Source organism: Alosa pseudoharengus, unplaced genomic scaffold (genome assembly GCF_046254945.1).
Source record: "Alosa pseudoharengus isolate Yale_2024_CS ecotype anadromous, Long Island Sound unplaced genomic scaffold, YU_APseudo_1.1 YU_APseudo_1.1_scf_15, whole genome shotgun sequence".
Taxonomy (NCBI): Eukaryota; Metazoa; Chordata; class Actinopteri; order Clupeiformes; family Clupeidae; genus Alosa; species Alosa pseudoharengus.
Window position 1 is genome coordinate 9,247,188 of NW_027468620.1, and position 27,556 is coordinate 9,274,743.

The following is a 27,556-nucleotide window of genomic DNA, read 5'->3' on the forward strand; positions in this document are numbered from 1 at the left end:
AAGCCCATATGATTACACTACAGGAATGTCAGTCAAGCCGTAATTGTCACCTCCCACGAGGAAGTGATATTAACTGACGGACTGGATATGTTTGTAAAAATCCTCATCCTCCTCGCATCTTACTGGTAATGCATGATTTCTACCAACATGTATCATGTATTATTCTGTAGCCTACGAAATATTGTTCATTTTGGAATTGGTGTTATCTATGAGAAAAGTAAAGAAACATTGCAAGATTAAACACAAACGAAAGACTTTTTTCTTCAATCTTTTAGGACTCAGTAGAGAAATGTGATCATGTTTGTCTAAATGTCAAAATAATATCAGAAACATAATGAATATATCCCAAATAGCTACATTCTAAAAGATTAAAACCATGGAACAGAGAAAAGATTATAGGAGGAAGTGAACTGCCCGTCCGGACCCCTTTCTCTGAAACACGCATGAAGAGAATGGCTGTTTATGAGGTGTGTAGATCATAACTTTTATCTTGTACCGCTAATAGTTTATCCAAAATCTCCAAGATTTAAATGGTGGACGCAGTAGTTTATGGATATATTTTATTAGCTGACATATTCAGCATGCGCCGAGATTAGGCTAAGTTCGCGCGTGATACCAGAACAATCACGGTGGACATCACCCATAAGTGAACTATGCCGATTGGGATGTTCATTCCTCGTACAAAATCCAAGAGGATTGTTTATGGCCTGTTGAAACACTGCAACACTGTATTTGTTGAGTCGTGTTTCTCAACGTCTTGCGTATGGACATCTCGAAAAAAACAGAGTCAATATGGAATGGTTGATACAGAGCGCTACTCTTCCCTTGTTAAGGCAGTTGTCTCATCAAGGGTCAGCTCCCAAACTCCAGAGTCGCTTGAGGACGAGGACAACAAACTGTATGGTCCAGTCGTCAAATCATCTTTTCACAAACACATGCCTCTTGTGCCGAAAAACGTTTACCCTCTTTTAAAAGCAGAAAAAACGATGCTTTCTGCAGAATATGACCATGGGAATCCTGCTCGGTGGTCACTTCCAAAAGGGCCAGAAAGATCTGGTATGCCCAGTGTCACTCGCATTCTCCAACAGACCATGTCCCCGGAGCAGTTGTTTTACCTGGAGAGATGGAAAAGGAAAATGATTGCAGAGCTGGGAGAGGAAGGCTTCAAGGCATACACCTCAAGTAAGTTCTTAATCTGAAATGTTACCATCACAAAACCATCACAATTATGTGTTGTGAAACGCTTTTTTGTAATCCTCTGTTTTTCAGACCTTTTCAAACAAGGAAAGTTATTTCATTCTGCACTTGAGAATGCACTTGCTCCTTCTGAAAGCGAAGAACCTGAATGCACTGAAGACACAACGGGGTACTTGGAAAGTATCCAACACGTCCTTGAGGATATCAATGAAGTTAGAGCCATTGAGAGTGCAGTACAACACCAGCATTTGAATTATGTGGGAATAGTTGATTGTGTAGCTCGCTACAGGTGAGTATTTGCTGGCACATATTTTGCTCCTACTGCCTGTCCCTAATTTAGTGCCACTTGCGTAAACATTTTCTCTACTTAACCAAAGGTTAACAAATCCACAAAAGTTCTGTATAATATTTGCAGAGGCTGCATAATCTTTACATTTTCTTCACAGAGGGACACTTTGTGCAATTGACTGGAAGACTTCAGAGAAATCTAAGCCCTTTCTCCACAACACGTATGACAATCCTATCCAGGTTGCTGCATATGTTGGAGCCTTGAACAGTGACGACAACTATAGTTACCAGGTGGTGTACTGATTACAATTTCTACTGAAACCACATGCATCTTTTGGGATGTAAATATCTTCCAACATTTCTTTGCCCCCCCCATGCAGATAAAGAATGGTCTGATTGTGGTGGCCTACAAGGACGGCTCACCAGCTCACCCCCACTTTCTTGACTTTGAAAAAGTTACAAAGTACTGGGAAAAATGGCTGCTTCGACTTGAACTTTATAAGAAGTAAATAACATATACCTCAAATGCACCTGCATTCATATCAAGTATCTGTACTATGTATGACTGACATGCACATTATGAAACCTTGGTTCTATGGTTTTAGTTATTTTTCTAAATAAATGTTTTAATATCTAAAAGAAGTCAGTGTTTCAAGATGATTCCTTCAAGTACTCTCAAATGGATAAGGAATCCAACTTGTGATACAATAATAATAATAATAAAAATACAATCAAGAAATCCCTCAGTGATCTAGTCAAGCATGACTAGTTATGTTGTTGAATACAGTGAGTTCTTTAGCATTCACACATGTACACATGTAAATCAGAGTAGATACAGCTCACAAAATCTGTATTCCTTGTTTCACTTTCCTAAAGCAAATAAAAATGTGATCGACATTTATGTTAACAAATGTAAACATTCAGTAGATTGCAATTTTTGCCTGAATTCACAGTACATTTTTAATGCATTCTGCCCTAACTGTCAGAGAAACACTTGTTGATGTTGCTGATTATACGAACAACTGTTGCATAACAGCAACAGAAAAAATGCTGTTGAAAATGCATGGTAATTTACATTTAACAAAGGACTAGATTGAGGATTGTGTAATTTCTTCACAATTTGCCTAATACCAACAAATTTTCTCCTCTTACATAACCAAAGGTGAATAGAACTAGTTAAAATTAAACCAGGCAGCTCTGTAGGAGGGGTCTTCTTTGAAACCCAAACTTGTAAAAAGCCTATAAGAGAGCTGGTTCTCTTCTTCAATGAAACAAAACACAGGGTAGCCCTGAGCGTGGAGTCTCTTTGACATGGCACTAATAAGGATCTTAGCATAGCCTTTTCGTCTGTGTTCTGGACGTGTGTACAGCATCCCCATGGCACAATACGCATATGTAAGAATCCAGGCCACTGGGTGACCATTGGCATCCAAAATGCAGCAGGTGGGAAAATGGCAGATCATGTTCTTGATAAAGCTTAGGCTGTGTTCTCTGTCTCCAAACTTCCAGGTCTCATTAACCAAAGATATATGTGACTCTTCAAGGGAAGATATTGCTACTGTTGAACTACAAAAGTAAAAAGAGACATGATTAGGACAAAGGCATTCTGAAGGCAAGCTGAGCACTTTACTGAAATCATAGTCTAGTAAAGAGATGGTTGATTTTATATCAAATGTTAAAATGGCTTGCATATTATCAACACGTATAAAAAAACATAAATAGCTGAACAAATGTGTGTTCCTTATAAGTAAATGTGTGTATTAGAAGATTAAGTAAGATTAATTACATGAACACTAGATCCAGCTTTATTGTAGTTTATTATTTGAAAACCTAGGATTTATATTATACAGAAGCCCAAACTACCTGTCTACTTGTGGAAGGTGAGAGGGATCCTCCAGCCTTAGCATGTGGCACACCGCTACATTAATCCCAGTTGCACCTCTGGTGACGGCTATACTTGCTATTATTTCTGCATAACACAGGTCTACACCTAAAATTTTAATCACAATGCTGGTAAGTCATATAATTAGGTGCAGAGATTTTTGTTTGACATGGGTATGTATTTAGCAACAACATATTTAAAAAAAAGAATACCTAGGCAAAGATAGTTTTGCCAGTCAATAATATCTGTCTCAAGAAATAATTTCTTCAGTATTTCCCCATCTTTGGAGAACACGTAAATGTCTTTGAATAAATCTTCCTTCTGTAAATGCAAGCAAAGCAAGTAATAATTGTGCATGAAATTGTGCATTGTCGATTCATTGATGTAAGATTCTCCCTTAAATGGATTTACGGACAGGAGATGCTGAATTTCTGAGACTTTATGACCTTCTCCCGCAGAGGTCGGATGAGCACTATTCTGAAATCAGGCCAGCGGTCCACAAGAACATCCATATGGTCAGATTTCACTCTGTTCTTTTGGAAAATGTAACCATACACCTGAGAACATAAATAAGCTAACTCAGTGACAGCATCTAACAGTGGGCTAACACTCCCACATGGCGCCAACTTTAACACGCAAACAGGAGACATTTTTTAAAAATAATAATATGCCTAATAAAAAAAATAATCAGGCATTCTGTACGCGTGCGCACTATACTCACTTGCAAAGACTGGGGGTAGAGGTCCGGTAGCAGCGTTTCTATCGCCGTGAGTTGTTCTTCGTTCAGTATCTCCATGACTGCTTTGAAATCAAATAGAAGATCGATCAGTTTAACTGCCGTCCAACTTAGGTTGCAAAAACACAATGATTGTTTTTGATTGTTATAGGCCCGTGAATTGTTCGCGCAGAACTTAATCTGAGCATGAAATGAAGAAGACTGAACTGTAGCCTAAACCATAAAACAAAAAGATTCAAAGTTCATGTAACTGGAGCACCTCCCTCTTTCAATTACAAAGCGGTGATGTTGAGACAGTTTGATTGCTAACTTAATTGTAACGATTTTTTCAATCAGCTGCGGCCGGACTACCCTCTTTTTTTGCAGCACGCCGATCTATGCTGATCTTGATCAGTGTTGCCAGGTCACGTGAGTAAAAACAAGCAGCAGGTCTCTGAAAAGCCTAAAAGAAGCGATCCACTCCCTGAACCCCGGACGTTACATTTCTGGGGCGGTCAGGAGCCCACAGTTATGACGCAGAGGCATAGGTCCTCTGTGTAGGCTACGTCTAGGCGCTGCGTGGATTCTATGCAGAAACAACATAAGAAGCAACAAGAACAAAATTATTCATACTCCTGGCAAATATTGATTTAATGTTGATTTTTCTCTTGACCAATATGTTTGTTCTGACTGAAAATGACACTGTCACATGCTAAAAGGTTGCAAGACAATGTGAGAGAAACATGGAATCAAAAAAAGAAGCGTTTTCATCTTTTTTTAAACATTTTTATGAAAAATTGCATGTCCAAAATTATTCATACCCTTTTTAAATAATCAATAGAAACATCTTTATTTGCATTCACAGCTCTCAACATATTTCTTATTATACCCACCAAGCCTCTTCATGTCTCCACAATGATTCTAGACTGTACCTTTTTAAGATCAATCCAGGTTTTGAGTCAGGAACGATTATTTGCCATCACTCACTCACTGACTGATTGAGGTCTGGACTCTGGCTTTGACACTCTAAAATGTTGATATTGTTCTCTTGCCTTGTTTGGAGGCTACATTGAAATTCTGGAGGGAAAGGTAAGGCAGTGTGCCGAGACACCTGCCACAATAGGCGGCATTTGACCATTAAACCACACAATGATCCAAAACATATAGCCAAACAAGGCAAGATATGGTTAACAGAGAACAATATCAACATTTTAGAGTGGCCCAGCCACAGTGCAGACCTCAGTCAACAGACTCGGTCTCGACATATGCGGTCTAGTCCCCATCACTCATAATTGATCGGTTTGGTTTGCATTCATGTCTGAATTTTAAACCAGAAATCTTTCTAGGAACATTACACAGTCTACAGAAGGCATTAGTTTATATTTAACATTGTCCAAAATATCTTTGTAAAAACATTTGATAAAGTCTATCTTAATCTCCTACATGTATTGTATTTGAATAGCATGATTTTTATTTGTCATTCAAGTGCAATATCATTTTGTTAATGAAAATGTGTTCAATATTAGCAATCTTTTACTCTTACTTAATGTAAGCATAAACAGATGAACAGTTTTAAGTTTTATACACACCCCATCTAATGGAGTAATAAGGCTTATGGAAATTCCTGTTCTCCTCTAACCGTTTGAGAAACACTCAAATTTTGCTGGTATATGAACAATCTGATACACCACAGTGAAGATACATGGATGGTATGGATGTAGTGTAATTTAGTCATGTAAGTAAACTAATGTAATTTGCCTATTGCATCACGGACTTTTAGATCATTTTCTTACCAAATGTTAGCATGGCTGAAGCCAGAGAAACCAGTAGCCCTGTAATCGGTTGCCCTGTTATGCAAACCCACACTTTTGAAAAGCCTGTATGAGAGCCGGTTCTCTCCTTCTCTAATTTTCATTATGGATGTAAAGTAACTAATTTTAGTATACTGTCATCTGTCTGATGTAAACTGATGTTCTGATCATTTTATTGGCAAATACTAACTTGGTTGAAATGAAACCAGGCAGCTCTGTAGGAGGGGTCTTCTTTGAAACCCAAACTTTTAAAAAGCCTAAAAGAGAGCTGGTTCTCCTCCTCAGCGTGGAGTCTCTTTGACATGGCACTAATAAGGATCTTAGCATAGCCTTTCCGTCTGTGTTCTGGACGTGTGTACAGCATCCCCATGGCACAATACGCATATGTAAGAATCCTGGCCACTGGGTGACCATTGGCATCCAAAATACAGCAGGTGGGAAAATGGCGGATTACGTTCTTGATGAACTTCACATTGTGTTCTCCTTCCCCAAACTCCCGGGTCTCATTAACCAAAGAATTGTGTGACTCATCAAGGAAGGATATTGCTACTGTTGAGCTACAAAAGTAAAAGAAACATGATTAGGACAAAGACATTGTGGACAGAGTCATCTCTCTTTTTCTGCAATCATAATAAAGTACATTATCGCTGCTCTTAACTGTCATGCAAAACATAATTTATTAATTTAGTTATTATTAATTTATTATTATTTTGTAATTATTTCTTTACTGGATTGAGTCCTTCTGTAACAAAAAAAACACCAACATTGTTGTGTGCCAATAAAAGTATATCTATCTAATGTATCTATCTATCCAAAGATGATGTGTCATACAGGAAACGAGATAAGGGTAGCATGACATAATAATAATAATAATAATAATAATAATAATAATTAGAAAAGTATTTCCTGAAGGAAATACAGTGCATGAAAATGCAATAAATATGATGTAAAATATTATACAGAGTAAAAATAAATAATGCAGATATAGTTACAATAGTGTTGCTAGGGTACATATGTTGGTTATTATGCCAAATTAAGTGGTTGCTATGCTGGTTGCTTTGGTAATCCTGTTGGTTGCTATGGTGGTTGCTAGGTTAAAATTGTGGTGGTTGCTAGGCTGTTGCTAGGGTATTTGACATGGTTGCTAGGCTGTTGCTAGGATATTTGACATGGTTGCTAGGCTGTTGCTAGGGTAGTTATGGTGGTTGTTATGCTGTTGCTAGGGTACTTGTGGTGGTTGCTATGCTGGTTGCTAGGTTAAACTCATTGGTTGCTATATTGGTTGCTAGGTTGTAACTGTGGAAGTGGTTGCTAGGCTGTTGCTAGGGTATTTGACATGGTTGCTATGCTGTTGCTAGGGTACTTGAGGTGGTTGCTAGGCTGTTGCTAGGTCAGTTGTGGTGGTTGCTATGCTGGTTGCTAGGTTAAACTCATTGGTTGCAATGTTGGTTGCTAGGTTGTAACTGTATAAGTGGTTGCTAGGCTGTTGCTAGGGTATTTGACATAGTTGCTAGTCTGTTGCTAGGGTACTTGAGCGGTCCACAAGTACATCTATACGGTCATCAGACTTCACCCTGTTCATTTTAAAAATGTAACCATACACCTGAAAACAAAAATATGCTAAATTCACCAAAAGGTTTTAGGCCTTTGCAGATGGACAGATGCATGTCCTGTTACGAATGATTAGGCTACGGTTCACCTTCGTATTTATCAATCTTTTTCAGCAAGGTTGAAGTTTACTGAGCTGGAATGCATCAAATAGTTAATCTTAGACCTGCAGGCATTTATGATGCTGCATGTGGGCTACAACAAGCAAGAAACTCAGACGCAGGGGTCATTCCGTGTCAAATCAGATAAGATTGTTGCTGCACCGTCTCAGATTTTGTTCAAACCTTGTCTATATCAAGAATGGCTCCCAAAACCAAGTCAAATGTTTTTGTTAAAATACTATGTCTTCATATTATAATCAGCCCTTGAAATTACCTCAGTTTTACAGCCTGATTCAGATGTTTGAAGTATTATTCATAGGCAGCCCAAACTTTGAAGAGTGGAAGACAAACATGTTCTCAATATGACTGAACCATTACAAGTTTGTACAGCATGCTCATTGATTTTCTACAACGCCCTACATTTGGAAAAAAAGTGCAAAATGACTGACATTAAGGGTATAAACTATAGTTTTTGTACACATTTGGTATCAATCATTCTTTTTTTATTTGCATAGGCACTACTATACTTTATTAATGTTGTGCTAATATTTGAGATCTCTGGGCTAGAAGTTTCATAGGATTAAAATGGTAGTGGGGTAGCCATAGGCAAAATCTATGTGAATATTAGTTCCACGTTAACAAAGTATTATTTGCAGACAAAATAATGATTGATGATGCCATGTGAATACAAAAATGAGTTTACCAGGTTTGCATTTTGTTCCATATCTAGGGCCTGGCCCTTATATAAAAATAATGGGCATACAAACATTTAATGGTCCAATCATACCGAGAACATGTCTGTCTTCCATTCTACAAAGTCTGAATGTAATCCTCTGTTTTTCAGACCTTTTCAAACAAGGAAAGTTATTTCATTCTGCACTTGAGAATGCACTTGCTCCTTCTGAAAGCGAAGAACCTGAATGCACTGAAGACACAACGGGGTACTTGGAAAGTATCCAACACGTCCTTGAGGATATCAATGAAGTTAGAGCCATTGAGAGTGCAGTACAACACCAGCATTTGAATTATGTGGGAATAGTTGATTGTGTAGCTCGCTACAGGTGAGTATTTGCTGGCACATATTTTGCTCCTACTGCCTGTCCCTAATTTAGTGCCACTTGCGTAAACATTTTCTCTACTTAACCAAAGGTTAACAAATCCACAAAAGTTCTGTATAATATTTGCAGAGGCTGCATAATCTTTACATTTTCTTCACAGAGGGACACTTTGTGCAATTGACTGGAAGACTTCAGAGAAATCTAAGCCCTTTCTCCACAACACGTATGACAATCCTATCCAGGTTGCTGCATATGTTGGAGCCTTGAACAGTGACGACAACTATAGTTACCAGGTGGTGTACTGATTACAATTTCTACTGAAACCACATGCATCTTTTGGGATGTAAATATCTTCCAACATTTCTTTGCCCCCCCCATGCAGATAAAGAATGGTCTGATTGTGGTGGCCTACAAGGACGGCTCACCAGCTCACCCCCACTTTCTTGACTTTGAAAAAGTTACAAAGTACTGGGAAAAATGGCTGCTTCGACTTGAACTTTATAAGAAGTAAATAACATATACCTCAAATGCACCTGCATTCATATCAAGTATCTGTACTATGTATGACTGACATGCACATTATGAAACCTTGGTTCTATGGTTTTAGTTATTTTTCTAAATAAATGTTTTAATATCTAAAAGAAGTCAGTGTTTCAAGATGATTCCTTCAAGTACTCTCAAATGGATAAGGAATCCAACTTGTGATACAATAATAATAATAATAAAAATACAATCAAGAAATCCCTCAGTGATCTAGTCAAGCATGACTAGTTATGTTGTTGAATACAGTGAGTTCTTTAGCATTCACACATGTACACATGTAAATCAGAGTAGATACAGCTCACAAAATCTGTATTCCTTGTTTCACTTTCCTAAAGCAAATAAAAATGTGATCGACATTTATGTTAACAAATGTAAACATTCAGTAGATTGCAATTTTTGCCTGAATTCACAGTACATTTTTAATGCATTCTGCCCTAACTGTCAGAGAAACACTTGTTGATGTTGCTGATTATACGAACAACTGTTGCATAACAGCAACAGAAAAAATGCTGTTGAAAATGCATGGTAATTTACATTTAACAAAGGACTAGATTGAGGATTGTGTAATTTCTTCACAATTTGCCTAATACCAACAAATTTTCTCCTCTTACATAACCAAAGGTGAATAGAACTAGTTAAAATTAAACCAGGCAGCTCTGTAGGAGGGGTCTTCTTTGAAACCCAAACTTGTAAAAAGCCTATAAGAGAGCTGGTTCTCTTCTTCAATGAAACAAAACACAGGGTAGCCCTGAGCGTGGAGTCTCTTTGACATGGCACTAATAAGGATCTTAGCATAGCCTTTTCGTCTGTGTTCTGGACGTGTGTACAGCATCCCCATGGCACAATACGCATATGTAAGAATCCAGGCCACTGGGTGACCATTGGCATCCAAAATGCAGCAGGTGGGAAAATGGCAGATCATGTTCTTGATAAAGCTTAGGCTGTGTTCTCTGTCTCCAAACTTCCAGGTCTCATTAACCAAAGATATATGTGACTCTTCAAGGGAAGATATTGCTACTGTTGAACTACAAAAGTAAAAAGAGACATGATTAGGACAAAGGCATTCTGAAGGCAAGCTGAGCACTTTACTGAAATCATAGTCTAGTAAAGAGATGGTTGATTTTATATCAAATGTTAAAATGGCTTGCATATTATCAACACGTATAAAAAAACATAAATAGCTGAACAAATGTGTGTTCCTTATAAGTAAATGTGTGTATTAGAAGATTAAGTAAGATTAATTACATGAACACTAGATCCAGCTTTATTGTAGTTTATTATTTGAAAACCTAGGATTTATATTATACAGAAGCCCAAACTACCTGTCTACTTGTGGAAGGTGAGAGGGATCCTCCAGCCTTAGCATGTGGCACACCGCTACATTAATCCCAGTTGCACCTCTGGTGACTGCTATACTTGCTATTATTTCTGCATAACACAGGTCTACACCTAAAATTTTAATCACAATGCTGGTAAGTCATATAATTAGGTGCAGAGATTTTTGTTTGACATGGGTATGTATTTAGCAACAACATATTTAAAAAAAAGAATACCTAGGCAAAGATAGTTTTGCCAGTCAATAATATCTGTCTCAAGAAATAATTTCTTCAGTATTTCCCCATCTTTGGAGAACACGTAAATGTCTTTGAATAAATCTTCCTTCTGTAAATGCAAGCAAAGCAAGTAATAATTGTGCATGAAATTGTGCATTGTCGATTCATTGATGTAAGATTCTCCCTTAAATGGATTTACGGACAGGAGATGCTGAATTTCTGAGACTTTATGACCTTCTCCCGCAGAGGTCGGATGAGCACTATTCTGAAATCAGGCCAGCGGTCCACAAGAACATCCATATGGTCAGATTTCACTCTGTTCTTTTGGAAAATGTAACCATACACCTGAGAACATAAATAAGCTAACTCAGTGACAGCATCTAACAGTGGGCTAACACTCCCACATGGCGCCAACTTTAACACGCAAACAGGAGACATTTTTTAAAAATAATAATATGCCTAATAAAAAAAATAATCAGGCATTCTGTACGCGTGCGCACTATACTCACTTGCAAAGACTGGGGGTAGAGGTCCGGTAGCAGCGTTTCTATCGCCGTGAGTTGTTCTTCGTTCAGTATCTCCATGACTGCTTTGAAATCAAATAGAAGATCGATCAGTTTAACTGCCGTCCAACTTAGGTTGCAAAAACACAATGATTGTTTTTGATTGTTATAGGCCCGTGAATTGTTCGCGCAGAACTTAATCTGAGCATGAAATGAAGAAGACTGAACTGTAGCCTAAACCATAAAACAAAAAGATTCAAAGTTCATGTAACTGGAGCACCTCCCTCTTTCAATTACAAAGCGGTGATGTTGAGACAGTTTGATTGCTAACTTAATTGTAACGATTTTTTCAATCAGCTGCGGCCGGACTACCCTCTTTTTTTGCAGCACGCCGATCTATGCTGATCTTGATCAGTGTTGCCAGGTCACGTGAGTAAAAACAAGCAGCAGGTCTCTGAAAAGCCTAAAAGAAGCGATCCACTCCCTGAACCCCGGACGTTACATTTCTGGGGCGGTCAGGAGCCCACAGTTATGACGCAGAGGCATAGGTCCTCTGTGTAGGCTACGTCTAGGCGCTGCGTGGATTCTATGCAGAAACAACATAAGAAGCAACAAGAACAAAATTATTCATACTCCTGGCAAATATTGATTTAATGTTGATTTTTCTCTTGACCAATATGTTTGTTCTGACTGAAAATGACACTGTCACATGCTAAAAGGTTGCAAGACAATGTGAGAGAAACATGGAATCAAAAAAAGAAGCGTTTTCATCTTTTTTTAAACATTTTTATGAAAAATTGCATGTCCAAAATTATTCATACCCTTTTTAAATAATCAATAGAAACATCTTTATTTGCATTCACAGCTCTCAACATATTTCTTATTATACCCACCAAGCCTCTTCATGTCTCCACAATGATTCTAGACTGTACCTTTTTAAGATCAATCCAGGTTTTGAGTCAGGAACGATTATTTGCCATCACTCACTCACTGACTGATTGAGGTCTGGACTCTGGCTTTGACACTCTAAAATGTTGATATTGTTCTCTTGCCTTGTTTGGAGGCTACATTGAAATTCTGGAGGGAAAGGTAAGGCAGTGTGCCGAGACACCTGCCACAATAGGCGGCATTTGACCATTAAACCACACAATGATCCAAAACATATAGCCAAACAAGGCAAGATATGGTTAACAGAGAACAATATCAACATTTTAGAGTGGCCCAGCCACAGTGCAGACCTCAGTCAACAGACTCGGTCTCGACATATGCGGTCTAGTCCCCATCACTCATAATTGATCGGTTTGGTTTGCATTCATGTCTGAATTTTAAACCAGAAATCTTTCTAGGAACATTACACAGTCTACAGAAGGCATTAGTTTATATTTAACATTGTCCAAAATATCTTTGTAAAAACATTTGATAAAGTCTATCTTAATCTCCTACATGTATTGTATTTGAATAGCATGATTTTTATTTGTCATTCAAGTGCAATATCATTTTGTTAATGAAAATGTGTTCAATATTAGCAATCTTTTACTCTTACTTAATGTAAGCATAAACAGATGAACAGTTTTAAGTTTTATACACACCCCATCTAATGGAGTAATAAGGCTTATGGAAATTCCTGTTCTCCTCTAACCGTTTGAGAAACACTCAAATTTTGCTGGTATATGAACAATCTGATACACCACAGTGAAGATACATGGATGGTATGGATGTAGTGTAATTTAGTCATGTAAGTAAACTAATGTAATTTGCCTATTGCATCACGGACTTTTAGATCATTTTCTTACCAAATGTTAGCATGGCTGAAGCCAGAGAAACCAGTAGCCCTGTAATCGGTTGCCCTGTTATGCAAACCCACACTTTTGAAAAGCCTGTATGAGAGCCGGTTCTCTCCTTCTCTAATTTTCATTATGGATGTAAAGTAACTAATTTTAGTATACTGTCATCTGTCTGATGTAAACTGATGTTCTGATCATTTTATTGGCAAATACTAACTTGGTTGAAATGAAACCAGGCAGCTCTGTAGGAGGGGTCTTCTTTGAAACCCAAACTTTTAAAAAGCCTAAAAGAGAGCTGGTTCTCCTCCTCAGCGTGGAGTCTCTTTGACATGGCACTAATAAGGATCTTAGCATAGCCTTTCCGTCTGTGTTCTGGACGTGTGTACAGCATCCCCATGGCACAATACGCATATGTAAGAATCCTGGCCACTGGGTGACCATTGGCATCCAAAATACAGCAGGTGGGAAAATGGCGGATTACGTTCTTGATGAACTTCACATTGTGTTCTCCTTCCCCAAACTCCCGGGTCTCATTAACCAAAGAATTGTGTGACTCATCAAGGAAGGATATTGCTACTGTTGAGCTACAAAAGTAAAAGAAACATGATTAGGACAAAGACATTGTGGACAGAGTCATCTCTCTTTTTCTGCAATCATAATAAAGTACATTATCGCTGCTCTTAACTGTCATGCAAAACATAATTTATTAATTTAGTTATTATTAATTTATTATTATTTTGTAATTATTTCTTTACTGGATTGAGTCCTTCTGTAACAAAAAAAACACCAACATTGTTGTGTGCCAATAAAAGTATATCTATCTAATGTATCTATCTATCCAAAGATGATGTGTCATACAGGAAACGAGATAAGGGTAGCATGACATAATAATAATAATAATAATAATAATAATAATAACTAGAAAAGCATTTCCTGAAGGAAATACAGTGCATGAAAATGCAAAAAATATGATGTAAAATATCATACAGAGTAAAAACAAATAATGCAGATATAGTTACAATAGTGTTGCTAGGGTACATATGTTGGTTATTATGCCAAATTAAGTGGTTGCTATGCTGGTTGCTTTGGTAATCCTGTTGGTTGCTATGGTGGTTGCTAGGTTAAAATTGTGGTGGTTGCTAGGCTGTTGCTAGGGTATTTGACATGGTTGCTAGGCTGTTGCTAGGATATTTGACATGGTTGCTAGGCTGTTGCTAGGGTAGTTATGGTGGTTGTTATGCTGTTGCTAGGGTACTTGTGGTGGTTGCTATGCTGGTTGCTAGGTTAAACTCATTGGTTGCTATATTGGTTGCTAGGTTGTAACTGTGGAAGTGGTTGCTAGGCTGTTGCTAGGGTATTTGACATGGTTGCTATGCTGTTGCTAGGGTACTTGAGGTGGTTGCTAGGCTGTTGCTAGGTCAGTTGTGGTGGTTGCTATGCTGGTTGCTAGGTTAAACTCATTGGTTGCAATGTTGGTTGCTAGGTTGTAACTGTATAAGTGGTTGCTAGGCTGTTGCTAGGGTATTTGACATAGTTGCTAGTCTGTTGCTAGGGTACTTGAGCGGTCCACAAGTACATCTATACGGTCATCAGACTTCACCCTGTTCATTTTAAAAATGTAACCATACACCTGAAAACAAAAATATGCTAAATTCACCAAAAGGTTTTAGGCCTTTGCAGATGGACAGATGCATGTCCTGTTACGAATGATTAGGCTACGGTTCACCTTCGTATTTATCAATCTTTTTCAGCAAGGTTGAAGTTTACTGAGCTGGAATGCATCAAATAGTTAATCTTAGACCTGCAGGCATTTATGATGCTGCATGTGGGCTACAACAAGCAAGAAACTCAGACGCAGGGGTCATTCCGTGTCAAATCAGATAAGATTGTTGCTGCACCGTCTCAGATTTTGTTCAAACCTTGTCTATATCAAGAATGGCTCCCAAAACCAAGTCAAATGTTTTTGTTAAAATACTATGTCTTCATATTATAATCAGCCCTTGAAATTACCTCAGTTTTACAGCCTGATTCAGATGTTTGAAGTATTATTCATAGGCAGCCCAAACTTTGAAGAGTGGAAGACAAACATGTTCTCAATATGACTGAACCATTACAAGTTTGTACAGCATGCTCATTGATTTTCTACAACGCCCTACATTTGGAAAAAAAGTGCAAAATGACTGACATTAAGGGTATAAACTATAGTTTTTGTACACATTTGGTATCAATCATTCTTTTTTTATTTGCATAGGCACTACTATACTTTATTAATGTTGTGCTAATATTTGAGATCTCTGGGCTAGAAGTTTCATAGGATTAAAATGGTAGTGGGGTAGCCATAGGCAAAATCTATGTGAATATTAGTTCCACGTTAACAAAGTATTATTTGCAGACAAAATAATGATTGATGATGCCATGTGAATACAAAAATGAGTTTACCAGGTTTGCATTTTGTTCCATATCTAGGGCCTGGCCCTTATATAAAAATAATGGGCATACAAACATTTAATGGTCCAATCATACCGAGAACATGTCTGTCTTCCATTCTACAAAGTCTGGGCAGGCTAGAAATAATACTTTTAAAGATATTAATGCCCAATGGCCTCCAAGATAAGGCATTTCTGATAAGGCATTTAATACAAAGTGACGGGTGAAAAAAATGTATGAAAACATTGGAATTTTACAGAAATATTTTACAGGTCTTAATTTTGGGACCTAAATATTAGGTAGACAAAAATCAAAATCTGAGACGTAGGCCTAGCAAAAAAACATAGACAGTGGTGATTAAATACACCAACTAACATAAGACATATCTTACATGACACACAGTTTAAGATCATATAAATTCAAATGCAACACTAACGGAGAGCAACATATCCAAACCCGTACATTCTACAGACAAATTCAGATGCAGTAGGCCTACATTTGAGTGTGCGCGCACACATGTAAATACCCACTTGAATCGACTGAGGAAAGAATTCATGCAGCAGTGATTCTACCATCTTGAGTTGTTCCTTGTCCAGTATTTCCATAACTCCCGAGACTGAGCGAGTCAGGAAATGAATCTACCGCCTTATTCCAGTTGCAAAACAAGCTTTCTGTGACCTATGCATTCAGATTTTTTCCCGCAGACTTACTTGTCTGAACCAATAGGACAAAATCGAAACTGTAAACCGTTTCAAAAGGATAGCCTACGTTTATGTTGAGCACTGCTAAGAGAAACTCCCTCTTTAGATCACAAAGCGGTGCTATTGTGACACTTCCACTGGTGATCGTCACGATTTTTCAGCTGTAGCCTACCGTTGTTAAAGCGCCTTCAGCATGGGCCATAGGTCAGGTGTCGGGAGGTCACAGCTGATGGAGACTAAACATGTTTTTCCCACTCATTAATTGTGAGAGGAAGGGACAGGCTCTAGTTCAAGTGGTCACCAGACATCTGAGATGCTGCTGCTGATAATAATAATAATAATAATAATAATAATAATAATAATAATAATAATAATAATAATAAACTTTATTTGTATAGCACCTTTCATACACAGAACAAAGCTCAACGTGCTTTACATTTGGAACATTTCACAAGGGGAAAAAGTGTAATAATACAAACAAAATAATAAATAAATTATCAGAGATTTAAAATTAAGTAAAAATGAGAATTCAAATGATGGTAAGGCGATAGATACAAGAACAACACATAGGGCCTATACAACTAATGCAGTGAAAAAAGGAAGCTGCTAGCAGCAGTAGAACGTAAAATAATGTTAGAAAATAGACTACAAGATAAAAACTTAGTTAACTAAAAGCTCTCATATACAGGTATGTGTTCAGGTCTTTTTAAAAGAGGTTTACAGAATTTCCCTTTTTGATGTACAGAGGCAGGGTACATAATGGATAAAAGCAGTTTTCCCTCTTTGCTTGTGGAGCATGCACTTTGGGCACAATTAAAAGATTAGCATGGAAAATATAATGTTCCTTTGTGGTTGATAGGATATTAAAAGCTCAGAGATATATGAAGGTGCTCTGCCTTTTAGAGCTAATTGATTGCCAAGTAACTGATTTTAACAGAACCCTAAAATCAATTCTATAGGAAACAGGGAGCCAGTGTAGTTCAGCACAGTGGTGATGTGCTCCCTAAAGTCTAGCAGAGTTCTGTAGAGTTCCAATTTCTTTAAATGCTTCTTTGGGAGACCAGTAAAAAGTGCTCTTCAGTAGTCTAACCTACGAGTGATAAAGGCATGGATCAATTTATCTGCATCTTATTGAGTTAAAAAGGCTGCACTTTGACAATGTTTCTCTAGTGGAAATAAGCCTCCTTCTCATTGCATCCTATGCAGTGTCGTCATCATTCAATTGAACATCATTCCATTGAAACTGCAAATTGTTTTCTTCTGGAAAATATCAGAGCTAAACTGGACAAGGGAGGCTTAGTGGGGGCAGTCTACCTTGATCTTAGAAAAGCTTTTGATACTGTCAACCACACCATTTAATTGCAAAATGTTTCACCTAGTGTCATAAAATGGATTAAATCATATCTTGACGAGCATAAACAATGTGTCCGTAGGTGACAAAACCTCACAAATAGTCAGCAATTGTGTTGGTGTTCCACAGGGCTCTACATTAGGCCCTTTATTGTTTAGTTTTACATAAATGACCTCCCTGAAGCTTGCCCACCTTCTATATAACTTGTCAGATGTACAGTCATCTATTGGCCTTCTAAAAATAAGAAGCTGCAAGTGAACTGTTGACATCTCCAACTGGTTGACCAGTTAATGTTTACATCTCAATATTAGTACATATGTATGTTTTTACTTTTGTATATGTATGCATGTATGTATTGTTTTGTATATGTATGTGTATGTTTTTTTTACTTTTGTATATGTATATTACTTTTTTCAAAGTCTGCAAATAAAGATCCTTAGCCTGCTGTGATGGTGGCAGGGAGAAAGTTATTAGCTGTGAATGAATATAAATATCTTGGTAATAGACTCACAACTCACATTTAAAACTCAGGTTAAAAAAAGTTGTGAACAGAATCAAATTACTAAATTTAGCTAATATCAGATAAATAAGGAATAATCTAACAACTGAAGCACCTAAATTGTACATGTATGCCATGATTCTCTCACACATAAACTACTGCCTGACCAGCTGGACACAGACATCAAGAACCCACCCTGCAATCAGTGGGAAGACTTTATAAGCAGGCTTTGAAAACATTGGATACAAAATCAAATGCTCAACACCATTGTAAAATGTTAGATATGGTCTCCTAAACTGGGAAAACATGATAAAATTTGCTCAGCCGATATGTTATGTTACATATAAGATATTTCATGGGCTGGCTCCACCTCCACTCAGTGAGTTCATCAAGCAAAATCAAAATACATCCACAAGAGCTTCTGCTAGAGGGGACTGAATCATTCCATACAGAGAAACATCCTTTGCACAATCAGTGTTCTCTTATCGAGCAGCACACACCTAGAACTCGTTTAGGAATAACACAAACATAAACAATTTTACTAAATCCTAAAAGCAATGGCTATTTGACCCACAAACAAGTAATTTAGTGCTGTTATCTGGAGTTTGGTGCTTTACTAACTTTGTTTTTATCTGTGAACTTACTAAATGTTGTGTTGTGTTTGTTCTTTTTCTGACATGGCGTTACATCTTTGTTATATGTGTCTTGTAGCATGTTTTTACCTGCTCGCTCTAGTGCCCAGGAACTTTGATTTAATTGTAGTTTCGGGATGAATTTTTAAGGCATTTAGTATGACATTAAAAGATACACAATAATAATCAGACATATTGATATAATTTACCGATTGAGTCTGAAGTGTTTTAATCACTTATAAATCAAGACTACCAGAATTAGGCAGGAAGTCTTCCACAGCACTGGAACCTTTTCTGGGCTCAGGCTATGGTTAAGTATACTCTTTTGATCCTCTGATCAAAAGAGTACCAATGCATTCAGACCAAATCCATGAATTAGTGAAACACACACAGCACACAGTGAACACACAGTGAGGTGAACACATTAACCCGGAGTAGTGAGCTGCCTGCTACAGCGGCGCTCGGGGAGCAGTGAGGAGTTAGGCGCCTTGCTCAAGGGCACTTCAGCCGTGGATGTGGGCATGGGAGAGCAGTGCTAAAACCACTTCCCCCGCCCACATTTTTCCTACTGGTCGGGGATAAAACCAGCAACCCTTCGGTAGCCCGAAGCCCTAACCAGTAGGCCACGGCTGCCCCATTAATTAATTAATTTATTAAATGAATGAGGTTAATGAGGTGCACTGGAAATCCATGCAGCCCTTTAGGACCCCGTGGCTTTTATCACCCACACCTGCAGTTCTGTTGTGGAGCAGTCTCTCCAGCTGTTTCTTCATCTTGCCACTGGAGAGCATAGTGTTTCTTGATGTGGATGGGACTGAGTGGATGTCCATGGTGGGGGTTAAGGGTTGTGGAAAGGCACAGTGTGAGTGTCGGTCTTGATCACTGACGAGGTGTAAGAGGCAGGAAGCTTGTGGTCAGGGTGTGTGTGTGTGTATGTGTGGGTTGAATGGATTTTATGCTCTCAAGAGTAACAGCATTTCAAGTAGTTTTCAGATGTAATAAACATACCGAATGATGTATAAAGATGGTGCCTTCTAAGCGTCATGGAGCTATTTTTGCTTTCCCACGCAAACCCAAAAGTAGCATGATGGAATGCAAAGATATGATGGAATGCAAAAGCAAAACAAAACTTAAAAGTATTGTGAGTGAATGCAAAACTATTGCAAGGGAATGCAAAATTAGCTCTGAAAATAATAAGGGCTCTGCATAGAATTATGGTGATGTCACAAGGTCAACATACACTTTTAATTTTTGCAGTTCCAACTTTCAAAAATGTTGAACCATCCATTGCTGTGCTTTATGAAGACATTAACAATGTTGACTCATTTACATTCAACAGAAAACATTTGGTGGGCCTAATAATTTAACTCAAACCAGATCGCTCTGTAGGACGGGTCCTCTGTGAATCCTAGGCTCTTAAAGAGCCTGAGAGAAATGTCATTCCCTTCCTCTATGAAGCAGTAAACTGGATAGCCCTGAGCAAGAAGTTTCTTCGCCAAGACAGTGATCAGGATCTTTGCATAGCCTTTCCCTCTGTGTTCTGGCTTTGTATACAGGATTCCAAGGGCACAGTAGTCGTACATCAGCACCCACGACACCGGCTGGCCTGTTTCATCCACAATGCAACAGCTGGGGAAGTTGCACATGAGGTTTTTAATGTTGTTGTATCCCTTCTCGTTTCCTCCAAATTTCCATGTCTTGTTAACTATATCGATGTGCGATTCATTCAAAGAGCATATCCTGTTCTCAATACTGCAGAGAGAAGATAAAGTGGCATTTGTCAACCTTTTAAAAAAAAATCATATAATACAAAAGGACTGCTCGATTATGGCAAAAATCACAATCATTATTATTTTGGTCAATATTTCCAATATCACGGTTATTCAACCCAATTATTTGGGGCACAACATTCATTGTCTAAAGATAAAACAGATTAATACTTGATCTGATTAACACTTCAATCGAATTTGAAATAGCTGAACTGAAAAGCAAATAAAAAAATGCATGTATAACTATAACAAAATAATAAATAATGTATAACTCATAACAAAATGAGAGCATTGTTGCAAAACAGGATGCTGAAAAATAATTGATATATTTTTAATTATTGTAAGTAAGTTGTACAGACAGTACCTGCTGGGAGAGTCAGGTAGGTCATGAGGGTCTGATAAGGTCAAGAGATGACACAAAGTGAAACATCTCACAGTAACTCCCCGAGAGGCTGCAACTTCCTTTACCATGGGTCCGAGAGTGATATCAAGCCCTGGGGGGGGCATGCAGTACAGATGCTTATTTATATGTGGCTTCACACAACAAACAGCCAACACTGACTGTGTAATTTAATCTGAGCCACAGGGTCATATGAAAACTGTACCACTTTGAGATTGAGATGGATTTCTTGAACTTAGCCTAGCCTACCTCCAAGCAAAAAGTATGTGGTCCAGTCAATTGAATTCTCCTCTAATATCATTCTTTTCAAGACTTGCACGTCTGTACAGAATAAAGTCACCTTCTTTGTGTAGTCAGAGACACGATCATTCTGATTGGGCAAAAACAAGGGTGTGGTGAATTTATTTGTGTTGCAATGGGGGGGGGGGCGTATTCTGAAAGAAATTTACCTTTAGGTTAGGTCGGAATATAATGCTTTTGAATTCAGGCCAGGTGTCAACAACGACCTCCAGTGTGCTTGGCTTATTCCGGTTAATTCCAAAGAGATACCCATACACCTACAAACGGTATCTTATGAATATGCAGTCCTCCAATGCAGTGCTAAGGTACTCAAATACTCAAATAGTTTGAGCTCAGCCTACCTTGGAACTTTTAGGTAAATAGTGCCGCAGGGCCTGCTCTGCGGTCCTCAGCTCGTCCTCGCCGAGAATCTTCATTTCACAACAAGAACAACAAGCGTGGTATGAGGGTGGCCAAAACAACCGGGTCCCAACATCAAGGTCCGTCTCTCCTTTTCCGAGCTACAGGAATAGCCTTCACATTCGCGAAAATGTTAGTTAATGTTGAACTAAATTGTGAGAGAATAGGCCTACTCTAGTTAATATTTAATTAGCTAAGTCTTCTTAGCCTACATTATATGTAACGTTAGCCTAATTCTAAGCCGTAGGCTATAGCCTACATTAAAATTAGTTTTCAGTGTGTCTTCAAATAATGCAGTCTAATATATTTTTGGTGATAACCACATCTTCTCTGACACTTAACTTGCTGGTGAGTTGTTGCATATTCGGATAAACTCAAAAATGGACGAAGTAAAACCGATTGTAACACGGGACAGCTTCAGCATAAGCGTGGTAGCCTACTTCTACACGTCACTGTTTGACTGTATATAGAAGTTCTATATATAGGCCTATTGCATACGGGAAGTATTCACGACGATTCACTTTTTCCACATTTCGTTATGTTACAGCCTTATCAAGATGGATTCAATTTATCCTCCCCCAAAAAATCTACACACAATACCCCATAATGACATGATTAAAAAAAAAAATTTGCAAAATTATTAGAACAAAAATATAATATGTACATAGTATTCACAGCCTTTGCTCAATACTTTGTTGTGGCACCTTTGGCAGCAATTACAGCCTCAAGTCTTTTGGAATATGAAACCACAAGCTTGCCACACTCATCTTTGGCCAGAAGCCACTCCTTTGATATCTTGGCTGTGTGCTTAGGGTCGTTGTCCTGTTGTTAAAGATGAACCGTCGCCCCAGTCTGAGGTCAAGTGCACTCTGGAGCAGGTTTTCTTCCAGAATGTCTCTGTACATTGCTGCATTCATCTTCCCTCAATCCTGACTAGTCTCCCAGTTCCTGCCGCTAAAAAATATCCTCACAGTATAATGCTGCCACCACCATGCTTCACTGTATGGATATTGGCCAGGTGATGAGCGGTTCCTGGTGTCCTCCAAACATAACGCTTGGCATTCACGCCAAAGAGTTTAATCTTTGTATAATCAGACCAGAGAATTTTCTCATGGTCTGAGAGTCTTTCAGGTGCCTTTTAGCAAACTCCAGGTGGGCTGCCATGTGCCTTTTACTAAGGAGTGGCTTCCGTCTGGCCACTCTACCATACAGGCCTGATTGGTGGAGTGGCTCAGTGATGGTCTTCCTTCTGGAAGGTTCTCCTCTCTCCACAGAGGAACCCTGGAGCTCTGTGACTATCGGGTTATTGGTCACCTCCCTAAGACCCTTCTCCCCCGATCACTCAGTTTAGAGGAACGGCCAGCTCAAGGAAGACTCCTGGTGGTTCCAAACTTCTTCCACTGGGCTCATTGGGACCTTTAAAGCAGCAGACATTTTTCTGTTTTTCTGAAAATGTTCTGTACCCATCTGTGCCTCGAGACAATGCCATATGCCTTTTACTAAGGAGTGGCTTCAGTCTGGCCACTACTCATAGCCACAATGCAATGAGGCAGGTAAAATGTTCATAAACCAGACAATTATACAGAAACATTTCAAATCTGAAGATCCCCAGAAACCTTTAAAATAACTAAATTCAATTTTTTCCACCCGGGCCTAGCATATGACATGTGGACCTACAATCTGACTTGTATGAAAACACTAGGCAGACAAGGATCTCGTTTATGGTACAAAACATACATACATAAAGCAATATATTTGTGTGATCTAGCTAGGTGGGGGCCTGATCTGGGGTCACCTTAGTCAACTCTGGAGCAAGCTGTGGGGCTTAACTTATTTTGAGACCCCTGGCCCAGTGGCCCCCTGGGCCTGGTGGGGCAGTGCATTAATCAGAACCTTGTGTAGACCTATTGTCTTTCAACAGCAGTTAACAGTAACATTTTTGGCTTTGCTGACCTGGAACAAACTTCATTTTCATTCAATGAACTTGTGGGGAAAAGGCTAGTTGAAACAAAACAAAAAAAGGATTTTTGCCAACTTGCCCTATTTTGGCATACAGTAGTTTATAGCCTAACTAAAGATTTACAGTGTCTACAAGCCTGACTAATCCAGACTATGTTTAGCCTCTATGATACATAGTATCATATCTTGTATGAAGATGCAGCTTAGAGAAAAGTTGTTTTCTTAGTCTATAAAAGCAACCACTTATACAAAGCCTACAACAAACAAGATGTGATAGTAGGCCTAAAGACAGACCATCTTAAGACCTACAAACAAATGGATGAATTCCAAGATGTGATCTTATTCTTATACAAATAAAACCGAAGAGGTCGATCGGTTCATCTGCATGTTGCAATCTAGGCTGTTTTTTCTGCCTCTGTTCTCATGAGAGAATGCATTCACATGTCTTTTATGCAATTGCATAACTTCACAAGGCAAGCAAGAACAGGGCATTCAGTTCCCACTTCAGACATTGTTTCCTGCATACCAAATTACTCACAAAACAATCACAAAATGGTGTAATAAAACCTTTATTGGTAGAGAAGGGCCAATATGTTTACAGTTTGTTTATGATCAACAGTGCTACGGGTATTAGTAGTTCTAGGATATAGAAAAGGTGGTCAGTAGATCCTCTTGCTAGAGAATAATGTAACAGTATTCTTGCCAGAGAACAATGTTAAAATCAGTGTTAATTTCTTCATATCTAAAAAAAAAGATTTCTTTAAAATGATTTATTAATGTTATTATGACTACACGTGGCAATCCAAAACCTGATTGGAAGAGTGGAAGCTTATTCAAGGAAATCTAATGTTTGCAGACGTTCTTGATGATCTGAGGGGAGCCCAGCCAAGGACGGCTCCAGACCTCAAAAGTGCATGTGTAGGGCTGAAAGAGACGAGCATAACAGAGCATTTAAAAATTTAGACCAGGAACTATTTAGTTCCGCCCATCACACAGATCAACAAAAAATAAGGAAGTATTAGACATTCTCTGGAAGTATTTTTATTAGCCTATTGTTGTAGCTAGGTTACAACAAAGTGTGACGTTAAACTGAAGAAACTGTATGGAGGCTAGCTATTCGTTTAGAGCAGGGGTCGGCAAATAGTGGCCCGCGGGCCAATTTTGGCCCGCCATCTATTCTATCTGGCCCGCGAGATGACGTTAATTTGCTGTTGAATGAATTTTTTTTTTAACCCCATGTTTTTAAAAAGAAAAAAAGGCCTACAGCAATCCCATCAATTTCAAAACATTTATTGAGGTATAGATGATAGTCCTACTAAAGTGACAAAACAGGTGGAACATCCTTGCAGTTATCCATGACGCACAGGTCGGAACGGTATTGGCACGCGAGTGCGCGTAATCTTGTGCAAAAAAACAACAACAGTGTCCTGTCTCCCTCTTCCAGTGGGCAAGGTCAAAAATAGCCTATGTTTCGTTAAATTAATAGGCTTGGCATTAAGAAATGCAGGCAGGCTCAACACATACCTCTGCTTCCATTCTTCTTTGTAGGTCCTGCATTCTGAATCAATTTTTCTTTTCAAGGCTTTTGACAACGACATTTTGCATCGATAACTAGCATATAGCAATGTTCAGCTAATCATTTACACGTCATCCAAAAGAATAATATTTGTAGCCTACACATTAGTTACGGCAAGTTGCTAGGCAAGTCGCCTGTTTCATGAGAGACGACAGGAGATGCAGCAGGCGGCATAAAAACAGCGCACATAAGCAAATAAACGTTTTTAATGGAATTAAATTAAATGCATTTTAAAAGTTAGATGATGTTTATTTTAATATAATATAATAATTAATAATTTAAATAGTAGGCCTATAACCCCCCCCCCCCCCCCCCCCCCCATTACAAAAGCTATGGCCCGCGATGCCATTGTCTGAAAAAAAATTGGCCCGGGTCCAAACGTAATTGCCGACCCCTGGTTTAGAGATTGAGATTTGACGCCCACAACAACAGGGAGATTAGCCAAAAGACGCCCCAGCCTTTCGGAATGTGAAGGCATGAATTCAACAAACCAGCCTATTCTGTAGCCTACTTTACCTTGGCAAGCGCTAAATCACTGTGGATTTCGCACTTTGTCTCCACTCCGCCCTTTCTGCAGTTGGTTCTTGCCATTTCCACGGTGAAAATGTACTTCATCCCTGCAACGACCTGTTCAATCGTTAACAAATGGAAGTGTACACTCGTTATAAAACAAACGTAATTAAAAACCCTATAGCTTTGGTTAGCCTACACAATGCCAACAGGCTCTATGGCGATCCACTATTGCGCAGTTAAAAGTCGGTCCGCTCGCTTGTCGAATCTTGTCCATAAACACGTTCGTAGACAAAAAAGAACACTGTCATGTAGGCCTACCTGTTTCTGGACCTTGATCACTTTTGTCACTTTGCTGACGTACACATCATTGGTTCCCTTGTTGTGGTGAACAACCGCAAATTGCAAGGCATTTTGTACTCCTTCGTCGTGTATGTTCGCCTCCAATGGACCACCAACCATACCAGCGCTGGTCATGGCAAAAGCCACAGTAAAAATTGGTACCAAAATCTTCCACATTATGATCATTTCTTTGTTTCGTACCTCCCCAAAGATATTCGGTACAACGCTGCTGTACCCTAAATCTGAAACCTTGATTTTCCCCTGGGGATCAATAAAGTATATATCTATCTATCTATCTATCTATCTATCTCTGTTGTTTGCCGAATCGTTATATAAACAACAATGACGTATGCAGGCTGGGAGGAAGTCTATTTAACCAATCACAGGGCAGTAGCGCTCGGGGACTGGACTTGATGTAGCCCTAATGGGTGTAGCCGCCTTCCTGCAGCCGTCTTAAACTGACTGCATAACCTGATTATTTATATTTAGTTGTATAATTGATGCACAGTTTTTTATAGCTATCTATGTGTGTTCACTTCCGGCTTCCGGCTATCAATTTGGTAACTATAACGGGCTATTTGTCTTTAGAACACTAAACATAGCCTAGGCCTATCAGAGGTGTCAAATGTTTAGTTACCAGTCTAGATTTTTTTGACGTTTATCACTCCTATGATGTAGGCCTAGCCTATTTCTATTGTCTATTCAAAGTTTAGAACAGGGGTGTCAAACTCATTTTGGTTCAGGGGCCACATACAGCCCATCTGATCTCAAGTGGGCCGGACCAGTGAAATAATTGCAAAACATTCTTTGACAACTCCAAATCTCCAGCTTAGTTTTTTTCAGTAGGCTATGCTTTACCCTTTAGCCTACATTTGTAGCCTACATAATCACAAGGGATATATTCGATTATTACACATTTATTCAGAGAGGCCAATGAAATAGAAATAAAATGCATTTCACTCATAAACAACTGGTTTATTTTTATAGTTGAGTGGATAGGCCTACATTTTTACATCTGACCACCTGAACCAACTCACCACACTAAACTCAAGTGGGAGCTATGAAGAAAGTTAACATCCTGCCTTAAAAATGTAAATGTGCAAATGTATGAAAAATAAAATGAATTTAACAAACATAAGTTAGCAGTGCATGAGCAATACGATCAACTGATACGATTAGGTTACATCAGATCAAATAATTTTGTAGGCTAGGTGGCGGTGCTGTGTAATAGGCTATCCACCATAAAGGCCAGAACCTGCACCCATTCCGGGCATTTAAATTGCTACTGGTCTGCCTTTTTTCTCCAAGAACTGTCCAATTTCCTCTCGTAGTTCAAAGAAACGCTTGAGTACGGCACCTCGGCTTAACCACCGTACTACAGCGTGGTATGGTAAGCCAGACAGAATGCCATTATCACTAAGAAAACAGTCAAACTGACGGTGAGTCAGACCTCGCGACCTGATTAAATTTACAGTTTGCACAACCACACTTTAACATGATCCAAGTTTAGTGTTTTACAACACAACACTTCCTGGTGCAAAATACAATAAAATGCCCAAACATCTTGTCCTCCGTTTGCAGGCTGCACTTTATCTCTGAATTTTGTCGCAACGCCTGCTTTTCTCCCGACAATGTAGCCAAACTGACA

At 38.7% G+C, this 27,556-nt stretch overlaps 6 protein-coding genes across 7 annotated transcripts; 2 read left to right on the forward strand and 4 right to left on the reverse strand.

Moving 5' to 3' along the window:
* Nucleotides 1-61: 61 nt before the first annotated feature.
* Nucleotides 62-2,118, forward strand: LOC143124142 (mitochondrial genome maintenance exonuclease 1-like). Its single transcript, XM_076285476.1, has 4 exons — nt 62-1,182; nt 1,270-1,486; nt 1,644-1,776; nt 1,866-2,118. Exons 1-4 carry the CDS (start codon nt 654-656, stop codon nt 1,992-1,994), a joined length of 1,008 nt encoding a protein of 335 aa, XP_076141591.1. The 5' UTR covers nt 62-653; the 3' UTR covers nt 1,995-2,118.
* A 521-nt stretch (nt 2,119-2,639) lies between these two features.
* Nucleotides 2,640-4,700, reverse strand: LOC143124143 (glycine N-acyltransferase-like protein 3). 2 transcript variants are annotated; one of them, XM_076285478.1, is made up of 5 exons: nt 4,089-4,700; nt 3,814-3,924; nt 3,580-3,688; nt 3,346-3,475; nt 2,640-3,051 (listed from the first exon to the last, which is right to left on the reverse strand). In XM_076285478.1, exons 1-5 carry the CDS (start codon nt 4,161-4,163, stop codon nt 2,658-2,660), a joined length of 819 nt encoding a protein of 272 aa, XP_076141593.1. In that variant the 5' UTR covers nt 4,164-4,700; the 3' UTR covers nt 2,640-2,657. The 2 variants fall into 2 exon arrangements, with proteins under 2 accessions (XP_076141593.1, XP_076141592.1); XM_076285477.1 differs by lacking the exon at nt 4,089-4,700 and having other exon boundaries at nt 3,349-3,475; nt 3,580-3,843.
* Nucleotides 4,701-8,187: 3,487 nt separating this feature from the next.
* Nucleotides 8,188-9,295, forward strand: LOC143124746 (mitochondrial genome maintenance exonuclease 1-like). Its single transcript, XM_076286455.1, has 4 exons — nt 8,188-8,198; nt 8,421-8,663; nt 8,821-8,953; nt 9,043-9,295. The coding sequence occupies exons 1-4, from the start codon at nt 8,188-8,190 to the stop codon at nt 9,169-9,171; spliced, it is 516 nt and encodes a 171-aa protein (XP_076142570.1). The 3' UTR covers nt 9,172-9,295.
* Nucleotides 9,296-9,816: 521 nt separating this feature from the next.
* On the reverse strand, nt 9,817-10,617 carry LOC143124747 (glycine N-acyltransferase-like protein 3; the record flags this gene model as incomplete). Its single annotated transcript, XM_076286456.1, has 2 exons — nt 9,817-10,228; nt 10,526-10,617. Coding segments are annotated over 2 exons (486 nt in total), but the record flags the coding sequence as incomplete, so codon positions are not given.
* A 9,262-nt stretch (nt 10,618-19,879) lies between these two features.
* Nucleotides 19,880-21,982, reverse strand: LOC143124844 (glycine N-acyltransferase-like protein 3). Its single transcript, XM_076286534.1, has 5 exons — nt 21,464-21,982; nt 21,272-21,379; nt 21,072-21,192; nt 20,787-20,916; nt 19,880-20,405 (listed from the first exon to the last, which is right to left on the reverse strand). The coding sequence occupies exons 1-5, from the start codon at nt 21,536-21,538 to the stop codon at nt 20,009-20,011; spliced, it is 831 nt and encodes a 276-aa protein (XP_076142649.1). The 5' UTR covers nt 21,539-21,982; the 3' UTR covers nt 19,880-20,008.
* Nucleotides 21,983-24,033: 2,051 nt separating this feature from the next.
* LOC143124144 (cystatin-like) lies at nt 24,034-26,218 on the reverse strand. Its single transcript, XM_076285480.1, has 3 exons — nt 25,888-26,218; nt 25,573-25,683; nt 24,034-24,404 (listed from the first exon to the last, which is right to left on the reverse strand). The coding sequence occupies exons 1-3, from the start codon at nt 26,092-26,094 to the stop codon at nt 24,324-24,326; spliced, it is 399 nt and encodes a 132-aa protein (XP_076141595.1). The 5' UTR covers nt 26,095-26,218; the 3' UTR covers nt 24,034-24,323.
* Nucleotides 26,219-27,556: the final 1,338 nt, after the last annotated feature.